Source organism: Manis javanica, chromosome 2 (assembly GCF_040802235.1).
Source record: "Manis javanica isolate MJ-LG chromosome 2, MJ_LKY, whole genome shotgun sequence".
Classification (NCBI taxonomy): domain Eukaryota; kingdom Metazoa; phylum Chordata; class Mammalia; order Pholidota; family Manidae; genus Manis; species Manis javanica.
The window spans coordinates 183,550,185-183,563,080 of record NC_133157.1 but is presented as its reverse complement, the minus strand read 5'-3'; the positions used below and the strand labels follow the sequence as shown (position 1 = coordinate 183,563,080).

Genomic DNA, 12,896 nt, shown 5'->3' with positions numbered 1-12,896 from the left:
TAAATATACAAATGAAAAAAATCTGAGCCCTGTTGTTCAGAATTAAAGTTTATGAGAACCAACTGGGCCACTGGGCCACAGGTTCCTCTGAGTTCCCTCTTTAAGTTCATTTTTTTCCCTTTCCAGTCTCTACACAATACTTTTTTATCTGTATCCGAGCCTTCCTCCCCAATCCTACACAGTGCTGTCATTATACTAGTGTCATATTCCCCAGGAACTATTTGGGAAAGATTGAAATGCCTCAGAAGATGATTACATATTTGCCATGAGTTCTATACACAGAGGAACCTGTACTTTGGGCATTTTCCCAGGGACAAAGGCCAATCAGTGATGGAAAACCTGCTAGTGACCTAACTCAGTTTGCTTTGCAGAGAAATTGGAACCTTTTAAAAGAAAGGATCTCCACCCTTGGAAAGAAATATTTTGTGTAAACATAGCTAAGTAGCGTTTCCTTTCTCCTCTTTCCTCCATCTTCTGAAGGTTATACCTTCCTGCACTCTTCTGTAGGAGGACTTTAGACTTCTCTCCCCAAGGCAGGATAAAGTCTCTGTCTATAGGGCTAAATCTTATTGTTCAAAGTCTAATGGTAAGAGCAGTTGCCCATCATAAACTTTGACACCGGTCAAGGACTTTAAAAACATGAAATGGTGAGATGCTCCCTTCTCTTCTTTTTCCATTCACTTCTTCCCACTTCGTGCTTTCAAGTAGGCAGTCATTGGAATTGCATATTTCTAATAATGATTATTATATTGCTTTAATCTAAAGGAATAATACACAAGGAGTTAGAATAAAAGGGGATAAGACCTTAGGGGTATCAGTTTTAATATCTTTGAAAAAAAAAAAGCACAGTCGTCCAATTCCAAGATACCACAATACAAAAAGGAAAGAACTTAAGTTTCAGTAAGAGAATTGTGGGAAATCTTATTTTAACAACTTACAGGTAAAGAATGCCCTTCAGTACTGAGTACTTAAAAGGCATCCTACTCTTCCAGAATCCAGAGGAAAAACAGAAGTTAAATACCAAGACACTTTGCAGGAGTGTTGAAACAAACAAGAAAAAGTTTTATTTTGAAAATACAGTCTTTAAAGATAAATTTGGTTTCCATTTTCCATATCTAGATGCATCCAACAAGATACAAAAACAACAAAATAAAACAACCAAACAAAGACCCACGACATTATGTACAGAGCTCTAAAATGAGCTGTGAATATCTACAAGAAACTAGCATATGCTCTTTGTGAAGGGATGTACTTGTTTGGCTTTCTACAGTTCTCAGTCCTCAAGAAGAGTTAACTCCCTGAAGCTGCAGGTGCGGCTGCAGCCAGGGAGGAGCTGGGGTTTGTGAAGGGTTGGGGGTGAGAGGCGTGGAGAGGTGTCTAGGGAGGGGAGCAGCGGCGGAAGGGGACAGTTCCTGGGCTTCTCTAGAAGTCCTGCCGCGGGGTGTGAGTCAGGCTGTGCCGCCGCAGATCACAGTTTCGCCTGAACACTTTGCCGCACTGCTCGCAGCTGTAGGGCTTGATGTCTGTATGGGTGAGAAGGTGAGTTTTCAGATTACTTCTCTGATTAAAGGTTCTTCCACATGTGGGACATTTGTGTGGAGATTCCTGTTCAGATGTGAAGCAAGCAAAGGATTAATCCTTCACACCACCACTGCACCCTTCTCAATAGTTTCTGTCTTTTCGGTATCACAAGCGTTAACTTAACACGCGCAAGACAACAAAAGAGGGGGCTTGCTGAAACAAATCTGTGCTCCTAATCCTTCAATCACGGAAACACACGCGCAGGCACACACCGAGGCCCGATTACACTGATAACCGCCTGTGACCACCGCGGTGGGCTCTGTGATTTCCAGCTCTTTACTTTTCGTCACCGTGTCATAGGCAGGAAAAGGGGAAAGGAAAAACTCTAATCCTCTCTTAAGGAACAACATTCTCCCGGGTAATAAGGCTCCTCTTTACTGGAAAATTAAACGATTCCTCAATGTTCTGAAAACTACAAATTATGAGGCCCCTGGGAAAGACAGCCGTATGGGATTTCACCATGCCTCCATTATCAAAATTACCTTTATTTCCTCCCAAACACGAAAGCTTTTAAATGCAGGGCAAGTCGGATGAAAGAAAAATTCTATAATTAGGATTTAGAATAAAGAGAGTGTCCTGTTCTTTAAGAAAAATGTAAAAACGTTTTATATTTAAAAAGATTAATTTTTTTGTATGAAAAAAATTGAGTGCTGCTTTTCCCACTTAGAAAACTAGTCTAAAATAGAGCATTTTTTTACAAGAAAGTAACACCTTTTATAAAGCAAAAATGATAAAACAAAACCAGTCAGTTCTTAAACAAGAAAATAAACTTACCTGCATATGTAAAGTTTTGTGGACTGCTAGAGTTCTAGACTGACAAAATCCTTTCCCACACTCCTGACATTTGAAGGGTTTCTCTTTGGAATGGATATACCTGAAAATCAATATAAGGTTTCATTGAAATTATTTTACCACCACGGTGAGGAATTTCTTTTGACAGTTACTCAAAACAAAGTCGTGAAAGGACGAAAGAAATAGGATTCCCATTACTTATGTTTTTAGATAGTATTTTTTCACTCCTGTAATTGTTTATGGTTAACCTTAACTAACAGACTCTTCAGAACATTCACCGGACGCCGATTTTTATCTACACTTGAACGCCCTCTCTGGCGTATTCTGGAGCTTGAAGTCGTTCCCACAGAGTCCTTGGCCTCCTCGGTTTTCTCTGGGATTTAAACTGGCCAAATCAGGATGTAAGGCAAGGCCGAGTTTAGGGGGACTAACTTTAGCAAATCCTTAACAGTCTCGGAGGATCCTACAGAAGTCCCACCATTGTGGAACTAGATGGAGTCGATAAAGAAGATGCCCCCTCCCCCAACCCCACTCTTCGGGTTTTTACCAGATGAATACACTTATGTTGTAGTATTCTAAAACTGCCGTTTATTAATGCAAAGTTTCATGTAGAGGGGAGGTGGGGAGCTGTTTTCTAAATTCAGTGGTCTCAAGAGCCTAGCAAATAAGTTTAAAAGAAAGGTCTCCGTGGCAGGCTCTGGGGTACACCTGGGAGTGAGCAGGTTAAGAAGGGAGGGAACCCACTGGAGTGGTGGTGGGAGCAGATTCCCAGAAAGGGTCTTAAGACAGCCAGTGCCTCAGCTTTACCTGCCCCCACCTCCCAACAGCGACCGGGAGGAAACTGGGAAACTGATCCTAGGACCTACGGGGCCAACCCACCAGATTTTAACTGTCTCAAGATAGGGACAAGTCCTCCCACTTCCCAAAAAGGAACGCTGAAGGGACCGGCTGAGGAAAAGGGTAAATGCTGCAGGTTGGCTGTAGGAGGCTGGGGAGGACTTTGAGGGGATATATTCCAGTTCAGAGGGGATTGTAGTGACACTTGAAATGTATATCAGACTTGGGATTCTAGATAGACTCGCCTTCCCCGCCCCCGGCCAAACTTCTTCCCCATTTCACCTGTGATCCCGCAGATGATCTTGCCTTCGGAAGGCCTTGTGGCAGATGTCACATGTGTACGGCCTCTCGTCCGTGTGGGTCCTCTCGTGGATGAGCAAGTTGTAGGATTTGGTAAAGTGTCTTCCGCAAAACTTGCAGATAAACTCTTTTTTCGTTTTGGAGGGCAACCTCCCTCGGGAGGGCTTTCTGTCCGGAGTCAATTTACTAAGTCCGGACATGGGGCTGCCCAGCCCCGGGCTCAGCTTGGTCAAGTCTCCTATCTTTGGGGGGTCCTCTTGCGTGGCGGCCACAGCCAAGTTGGCAAAGTCAAAACGAGGCCGGTCCTTGTGCAGAGCTGGGAGGACGTGGGCAATGGCTCCCTGCTTGGGGTGGAAGAGGTGGGTGGTAAAAGGCAGAGCCGGGAAGGGGAAGCGCGCGTCCACGAGGCCTTGCGCCGCCGCCATCTCGGTGATGGTGGAGCGGGTGATTTCGTGCACGTTGGGGTACCCCAGCGTCCAGTGGTTCATGTGCATGGTCTGCACGGCGCTGAGACCGTACAGGCCCTGCAGGTGGTCCACCGCGGCGGGGAAGGTGTTCACGGCCTGCAGGAAGGAGTAATTGGTGAGCTGCAGCGACGGGTGGAGCGGGATGGGCGCCGGCAGGGCCTTGCTCCCCATTTTCCGGGGTGCTGTGGGGCGGAGGGAGCCGCCCCTTTCTTCCAGGACTCAGAGGCAGGTGGCGTGGGGCTCCGGCGAAAACCCAGAGAGACAACGGCACACAGAGAAAACCCTAAAAATATCAGGGGGAAAGAGTCGTGACTATTATCCACCTTCCTTCTAGTCCTCCTCCCCACCCTACTCCGGGGCCCCCGAAAGGAGTGGTGAGGGAACTACGTAGCGCCTGCCCCGTGAGTCCGCACGGAGTTCGGCACCGGGACCAAGGTGTCAGGCAGCGGAGAAAGTGGACCCCTGGCGAGCGAGGCGCCCTGGCAGCCCTTCTGTGCACGTTCGAAAAAGGTCGGCTCCGGACACACACACAGCGGAAGACCCGAGCCCGGCGAGAAAGGTGGGCACGGGGCCCCCAGCAGAGGCGGCACCCAGTCCTGCCCACCCACTCCAACACGGTCGGGCGAAACTGGGTTTAACCGCGACTGCCTGCGAAGCCAACGCCCACACGCCCGGGGCCGAGCCTCTGTCGTCGCGGCGCCGCGGAGCAACCGGGCAAACAACGGGCTGTGGATCGCACCCGAGTCTGGAAGGCTCGGTACAGCCCCCAAGCCGCTGCTACCAGCGCAGAGCTTCAAGCAGGCTACCCGGCCCCACGGTCGCTCTTCTTGCAATTGCCCTGGTCACGCCGGGGGTACCGGAGCGCAGCCAGGGTGCGCTTCGCGCTCCTGGGCTGGAGGACGCTCGGAGAGGCCCGCCTCGCCCCGCGCTGACCTCAGAGGCTTTCTTTTCCTTTCCTCTGCCTCAGTCCCATTTATCAGCGGTGACGGGCAGCAGGAAAGAAAAGTGACACCTCAGGGGCAGGGTTCGGCCTGGAATCGCCCCCTCCTCCTTCCCTGGAGCCGTCCCCTCTCACCCCCCACCAAGATCCCTTCCAGATGGTTCAGTTCCCAGGAGGCGGGGGTGGGGTGTTGGAGGGGTGGGCGGAGAACGTCCCTGAGGCTGGAACCCCTTTTTCTACCAGACTGGGCGCCAAGCCCTCAGGAGGCGGACTGGCTTCCCGGCCTGGCACCGGGAGCGTCTCCTATACCAGGCAGGCCCCAGGACAAGGGAAGAGAGGGCTCCCTGGGGAGCAAAAGGGAAGGAGCTGCAGGGGAGCCACAGCAGGCTAGGCAGAGTGCGAAGGCGACCTGGAGATGTGTGCGGCAGTGCTCTTGCCACCAGCAAGCCCGGGCCAAGGACTGCGGCCTGGGCCTAAGCGGGGCGCACTCACTCCCCTCTCCCTGGAACAGAGGGCTGGTTTCAGTCCCAAGTTTCCTGGAGCACCTCACCTGCATTCAAGATGGGCCCACCTTCTCCCACTGCCAGCCCATTTTATCAGTGGGTTCTGCCAGCTTGGCAGGTCTGGGCCTTGCCTCTGAGGGTGGCTCCCCAGGTGCACCCTCAACTAAGCGCCTTTCCCTGGAGAGGGGCAGGCAGGCCCGTGTGAACCATCAACTTTTAAGCTTGGCTTTTGAACCCAATAGGAAGGTGGGAAAGTTTGTCCAGCCTTCCCTCTTCACCCACTCGTTTCAGCGCCTGAATTTTCTTCTCCAGTGTTCTGTGAAGTGTTGCCCGCGGCCCTATCTGAGGGCAGACTTATGGGGTTGCACTAATGACCCAGAGCTCTGGCAAGGCAGATTCTGGCTGCCTCAGTGAAGCCCACGCCTTCTTGTTCTCCTCCTTTTGGACTGCTCACAGACAGGGATTTATTAATGAACCTCTTCTGCCTGGTGGTATGCAGTCTGGGAGTTTAGGCCTGGAGTTACTGAGAGGTGTGTAACAGTCAGAGGGTCTCAGTCAGACCACTCAACCAAAACTGTAAACTTCCATTAGTAACAAACTTTCCCACCACCAATCACAATACATTTTTGTTCAGTGGCAATCATCAAGCTCTCTCCTAGAGAGGTACAAAAAAAGGATTTTACTAACATCCCTGGTTATCTTTCTGATGATTACTTTTTCCATTTAAAAAAGTACACCTTTATTTCCTTCTTTCTGCATAATGAGGATTTTCCAAAGGTTCAAAATATTATTTTCCCCCTAGTATTAAAAACTTCTGCTTCCATACAGGAAACCAAAATTATTACATGGGTACATCCCCAGACTAGATTTCTTAGAAATAAATAGAAGAGGCAAAGTATATCAAAGTGTGTAGGACAGGAGGTTGTCGATTGAAGGACATGTGACTTATGATTTCCATTCAAAATGCACAGAAAAGAACTCTGCCATAAAAGTTTCATGTTAATTATGACAGCAGAAATTTGAGTGCCATCTTCCTTCTCTTTCCTCCAAATGGTTCATAACACAAAAATTAACGACCCTATTGTAATTCAGCTTCAAAGTATCTCAAAAGTGCTATTTTGTAGTGGGAGTTTAATTTGCAGGACTGACAGTTTCTTCATAGAGGAAGAGCAAACCATTGGGGACTTCTGAAACCCTTTACAAGCAGAACAACCCTATATAGCCACTAAACACGTTTGCCTTAAATGATTAAGAAGTTTAGATTTCCTGTGTTGCTGGAAATATATGTTCAAAAGATATCTGAAGTCAATGCAGAGATATAAAGTACTTTCGTTTTGTCTAGAGTGGAGAATGTGGTTCCCACACTGTTTCAGGCAATAACAGCGAATATCATCTTTTGTCATTTCTTTACCATCCTGTTTTGGACCACTGGTTACTTACAATTTTTCAAGTAAAGAAACAACCCAATGAAAAGACAAATGTTTTGGTGAAGCTGAGACTAGTTTTCTTTCATCAGTCTTCTTCACAGGAATTTCCAGGCATGTACATAAGTTTTCTACAATTTAGCTCACTTGCTGTCAAAAGTGAGATGTGTACATACTAATTTCAGCTCAGTGAAGCTTTCAAAACATTGGAGAAAAAAGTGTACGTGGTAATTTGATAAGGAGTCTCGCTGTTTGCGAATGGTGTTATTACTCTGAATTACCTAAAAATAATATACTGCACATCAGGGGCCATCGGCTAAAACTTGTGCGTTGGTGGGAGAGAAATGACTGACGGATCAACAGGCTCACTGAATTACAGCCGAAACAACAATAGAATTTTACATAAATTAGAACACTGTAGTCCACGGAGATCATTTTTAAAAAATAAAATTAAAATGGCCAGACTCGGTCAGGTGAACAGAGGAAAACGGCCGCGAAGTTCCTGCCCCTTCACAGCGCCTCTGCCTTCCCAAGGAGTTAATTAAATTAAGATGCCTTCCGCATAATCTGGGTTCTGTTTCTCTCTGCTCCCTCCCTCCCCCTGCGTGAGTAATTTTCTTGATCTGCTCTGGATTGCAGTTTGTTTAGCAAAAAAGTAGCTGTCTGCGCCTCTTCGCTCTGGGAAACCAGCCTCCTTTGTTCTCTGCTAACAGGTAGCGAGACAGATCCAGCGCTCCCTCCGCAAACACCTTTTTCTCTCTCCTTCCTACGAATGCAGCTCCTTTCTCTGGAGCCATTTCTCGAAGGTCTAAGCATTTAAATCCAGGGGGAAACTTGCCTTCAGTCCCCTCCTCCAGGACTGCAGGGCGAGGGGATAATCAGAAGACCTGTATAAGGTTGGAGAATTACCTAGGACTGGACTGTTACTTCCCTTGAAACGCGCTGCCTAGGCATGCACTGTGTGTCCTGACCCAAGTGCGGCTGCTCCCTGACGGGTGGACCACGAATACTATGGCAGCGTCAGAAACACCGTGGGGTTATGGGTTTTTTTTTTATCTTAGCGTACGTCGATCCGCTTTTATAAGAAGCCTTGCTGAATGTTGGGTTTAAATTTCTCAAAACAAAACTAAAAACAGTACGTAAAAGTGTGTGTTTTGAGGTATAAACTGGAAGTGGCGTGCCTGAGATTGATAGAGTGAGAATACAATGCCCGGTGCTTACATCCATATGATTTCTTTTTACAATTTCTGAACTTGTGGCATGCCGGACCAAGAATCTGAGCGCCCCCGGCACCCCCTTGCACCCTTTCTTCCTAACGGCAGCTGCAACCACGTCTCAGAGCAGACACTCACCTCCCGCAGCAAGGTCCGCTTAGGCAGCGCCGCTCAGACCTGGTCGAGGCAGTGAGGCGCCCAGCTCAGAAAGGTCACTGAGTCCGCGCCGGGCAAACTTCTTTTTCTGCGCTGAGTGCCGGGAGTCGCGGACATGATCTGGAGCACGACGAGCAGCAAAAACCAGAGCAGATCCTCGCCTTCGTCCGAGTCTGTGGACGCGGAATGTGTAAATACCCGGGGCGCTTGGAGCCCGCGCTCAGCGCCCTCCCGGAATCCGGCACCTCCGCGAGCCTCCTGCTGCCGACTTCGGGTGAAGTCGGAGCCTGCAGCCTCGCAGGGCCATCACCCTCCAACGGCAAGCGCTGGAGCTCTGTCCCCGCCCGCGTCCCTCCCCTGGCTGCTCGCGGCCGGGAGTCCGGGGCTTTAGTAGCGGCCCCGCCTCCCCTTCGGGCGGGCGTCCTCGCGCCGCGCGGGGCTCGCTGCACCCTGGCTCCGCCCCCGCGCCCGGCGCCCGCTAATCGTCTACTCTGTTTACTTGTGTTTGGATAGCAACTGAATCTTAAAGGCACAGGTTTGCTGGAGGTTTCCCTGTTACAGAGACAGAGCTGAAGGTGACTCAGTTCAAAACACAGCGCCCACCCTCTTCTTTCTCGGTGCCACTTTTCCTTATATTGCTAGAAACTAAACAACTGGTTCTCTGCCTTGCTAAGACTCGGCATTTTGTAGTTTTACTTGGAGCACTTGCCGAGTTAATTTCCACACGTTTAACATAACCATTTTCTTCGTAGGGTAAAATCAATCAGTTCTAGGTTGTATTCTCCAGCATATGTCACACTTCCCCCAACTTAAAATACAAAGCTGAGCATACTTTTAGTCCACTATGACTACATGTGTTGTCTGCTTTTGCCTGTTTTCAAAACGAAGATTGTTTATAGAGGTGACAATTGACTAATTTCATAATTACTACGAAGACATGTGGAATGTCCCAGGAGAAATTTCTTCCAATATTTAAGCTTTACCCAGCCAATGTATATTTCATAAGTAGTTAACCAACTTGCTTAAAGGGGTGGGCATCTGCAACCCATTGGCAAACAATAAAGAATCCATCTGGAATAGGTGAAGAACAATGATTTTTTTAATTTAGGAAAATACTATTTTAGCTTCTCAGAGCATGTTCATCTTCATTCCCAGAAAAAAAAAGAGTTATTGTACAGTCGCCAGGAGACTTAATGACTTTGAAGTATAGTGATATATTTTTTCAGGTTCTTCTAGAGGTTTGGTCCTGTGTGAATGTAATTGCAGAACGCACTTCAGCTACTCTGGAAGTTGGGTGAGCAAGTGACAGAAAGGGAATGACACACACTTATTTTAAACAGTCTCTTTCCAGATGAGATCGGCGTGAGCAACACTGAGCAAAACGCCCTTCGTCCCAGACGAGTCGCTAGAAGGGATTTGGCGTTAGCCCCCAGCAAGTTCACCCGTTGATGGGCACAGATCTTTTAAGCCAACTAAGCTCTACAATTAAAAAGTGTTCCTCAAAAAGATGGTTAGGGGTGTGAAGGTCCCAAAGGAAAATTAAAATAATCTCAGTCGTGCGGGGAAGTGGATAAATATAAGAGAAAACTAAGAACTATCAAAAGATTAATAAAGATTGAGCCAGGCAGAAGCTACGAGATATTATTTTAAGATACAATTACTTCTATTTTATTTATGCCTAGGTAGTTGGAATTTTTCGTTCCTTTATTAAAACAGAATTTAGGGGCAGCAGATCTTCCCCCCCGCCCTTTCATTCCAATTTCAAATTCGCAAAGGTTAAAAAGTCAGCATGGAATGGAGACCTAAGTTTTTAATATCTTTGAGTATTTAACTGCTTCAAAGTGGATTTGACAAACAGCGTGGAAGTAACAGACTGCCCAAGGGTTCAGGGGTTCTATTTTTTTTTTTAAAGTTTCCTCTAGTGGATTCTATGGGGGTGCTTTCATTTTAGCGCTCAGTCCTGAGATCCAGCTACGGGGATGCCTGTGGTCCTCTCTCTCTAACCGCCTCATTCCTTTCGCAGCTTTTCTCAATTTGGAGGATTTGGAGGGAACTTTCTCTTCTTTCAGACCCCCAGGACACGCACTCCCAGGTGGTGAGCTGAAGAGTGTTCCTACACTTTGTATTTGCTCTTCAGAAAGTGGAGGCAACTCTCCGCGGCAGGCTTCACACCTTCCCACCAGTGTGTGTGTGTGTGTGTGTGTGTGTGTGTGTGTGTGTGTGTGTGTGTGTGTGTGTGTGTGTGTGTGGTGTGTGTGTGTGTGTGTCCCTGCTTTCGTGTGTGTGTGTGTGTCCCTGCTTTCGTGTGTGTGTGTGTGTGTGTGTCCCCTTGCTTTTCCCTCGGGGAAATTTCCAACCACCCAAGAGCTGCGCCCTGGCTCCGCAAAACTCTAGAGCCCAGGTTTTTCCATAACATGTTTACCTCGCCCACCCCGGCCTCCGAAGTTCCACAGTGGAGTCCGGGTCAGGCCGCCTGAGCGCTGCGGTCCCTTGAAACGTAGGAAAGAGTCAGCGAACTCCGGGCTTTAGGGGAAGCCGAGTGGCGGGGCAGCGCCTCGGAAACCTTCAGGCTCCGCCACTGCAATGGACAGGTGCACGCCCCATGCCGAGAGTGAACCCGAGGCTCAGTGGGGCCCAGCACTGCACGCAGGGCTCCCCGGGAACACCTCTGAGCCCCCGCGGACGGGCCCTAGAGTTTCTCCAAATTCAGTCCCGGCAAGCCCGGTTGCTCACGTTGCCATCTAGATCGCACGCATTGTGGGGGCCCACCCAGGAGCAGCCTCATCCGCTGGAGTTCCCGGGAGACAACACCCGGCACGGAAGAAAGGCCTTCGGGCCCACGCCAGCTGTGGGGTATGGGTGTGCGGAAAGGCAAGTCCTGGAGCCTACAGCGGCCCAGCTGCGCCCGGGGGGCCGAGTCTCTGCGCAGCCGTCCCACTCTCCCTGCATTCTCCCCGAGCTGCGCTGCCGATTCACTCTGAGGTTTCCGCTCACTGGGTCATCTGCTGTCCTCCCCGCTCAGGGCTTTTGACATCAAGGACGCTTCCAAGGAAATGGCTAACATACTGAAGAGGGGCGCGAGAGCAGCTGCCGCCCAAACTCGAACCGCCGAAAGTTTACTCCCCTGGAGGACGGGTTGAAGGCCGGGGAGAGGAAACGCGGAGGAGTTTGTGGAGGAGGAGGGGATCCGCAGCGTAGGCCCCTTCCCCCTTGGCCCACCCAGGAAGCTCTTCCAGTTAAGCAGCGAACAGGTGTCAAACACAGGCTTCCCTGGGTTGACTCTGAGCTTCTCCCACCCTGATAGCGCGTGCGGACAGCCTAAAAACTTTTATCTTTTAAGACACAAATTATGCAAACCCCATCTTTTTTTACAGTCCTCGCCCTCGGAAAAGATTGTCCTCAGAAAAGACTAAGGCAGAGTCTGCAAATCTATTTTAAATCGGCTTCTGAGAACTCGCCTCCCTTTTCCCCAGTCTTTCCTTGCCTCTGAAGGGCGGGGATCTTTCGCATTTGAACTTGCCGCAATTTGCCCCTTTTCGCCGGAGCCCGGAGAAGTTGGGCGACCAGCTATTCTGCGGGCTCTTGCACTCCAGCCCCGGAGTAATGGTGAGGACCCCCACGAAAACCTAGAAGAGGATCGCGGGCACTGGGCTCAGAACTGAGGATGCGGAGGCTGGGGCCAAAAGACTGTAAGAATTATATCTTTTAAAGAAGTTTGTTAAATCGACGCTCTGCCGAGAGATGGGATGGGAAAGCCCAGCCGTAGGCTGGAGCTCAGCGTACAGCGGGAAGAGCCGCAGCGCGCCCTAGAGGCAGAAGCCCGGCACTACGTGGCGCGGACGCCGGGGGGCGGTCACCCCGGCGGCTGACTCCTGGGTGTGACTGCCGGGGAACCAGAGACCCACCCCCGCCGCTGGGTTCCGCACATTGTCCAGGGCCCCTTTGCTGCTGAGGAGGAATCGTGTGCGCCGCAGGGGTGCTGGGGAGAGTACCTGGGCCTGCTGTCAGGGCCAATAAGGCGCTCTACGCTTACTGCTGGGGCCTTTGTGAGTGCCCGAAGCGGTGGCCCCCTAGCGACTCCTCTGCTGGTGGATTTTTCTAAAATAGATTTTCGGACTCCCGCTGCTGCTCTGGGAGGCTCTAATTTCCATAGGGCAGGGGAAACACACTAGTTCTGACCCCAGCTCAGGGCGTTATCGGGCGGTCCGGTGCTGATTAGTTCAGAATCCAAGCCTCGGACCTTGTCCCTGGAGGAGAGGCAGGAAAGGCTTCTCTGCGAACCGCCCTCGGAAGGGCTGCCCCACTCCCCACGACTTACGCCCTCAGCCTACTCCAGCGTTTGGAATCCTGTCGGGAATGGATCCCTTGGCGGGCTGTGCTTTCCTTGACCTGAGGGCAGGAAGAGGCGCGACGCGAGAGGCGCTGAGCGCGCGGTAGCCTTCCCCGGCTGGGCGCCTGAGGGCCTCCCGCCGCCTCCAGCTGTCCAATTTCTCTGCCCAGCCGCCTCCTGAGTTAGGCCAAGCCGCAAAGCCACAGGCACCCGAGGCCTGCAGGGACAGCGTGAGGAGTGCATGCTTGCCTCAGTGGCACCGCCCCCCCCCGCCCTGTGCCTGCGCCCCTCGCTCAGCCTCGTTCTCCTGAAGGTCCCAGCGGGCTCCCTTCCAGCCCCCAGCCTTCAGGGC

At 50.3% G+C, this 12,896-nt stretch overlaps 1 protein-coding gene across 3 annotated transcripts; it reads right to left on the bottom strand.

Annotated features, from left to right (window-relative positions):
- Positions 1-1,039: 1,039 nt before the first annotated feature.
- Positions 1,040-8,583, bottom strand: OSR2 (odd-skipped related transciption factor 2). 3 transcript variants are annotated; one of them, XM_017677566.3, is made up of 4 exons: positions 8,197-8,583; positions 3,493-4,260; positions 2,356-2,455; positions 1,040-1,605 (listed from the first exon to the last, which is right to left on the bottom strand). In XM_017677566.3, exons 2-4 carry the CDS (start codon positions 4,146-4,148, stop codon positions 1,423-1,425), a joined length of 939 nt encoding a protein of 312 aa, XP_017533055.1. In that variant the 5' UTR covers positions 4,149-4,260; positions 8,197-8,583; the 3' UTR covers positions 1,040-1,422. The 3 variants fall into 3 exon arrangements, with proteins under 3 accessions (XP_017533055.1, XP_017533056.1, XP_017533057.1); XM_017677567.3 differs by having other exon boundaries at positions 1,040-1,523; XM_017677568.3 differs by having other exon boundaries at positions 3,493-4,073.
- Positions 8,584-12,896: the final 4,313 nt, after the last annotated feature.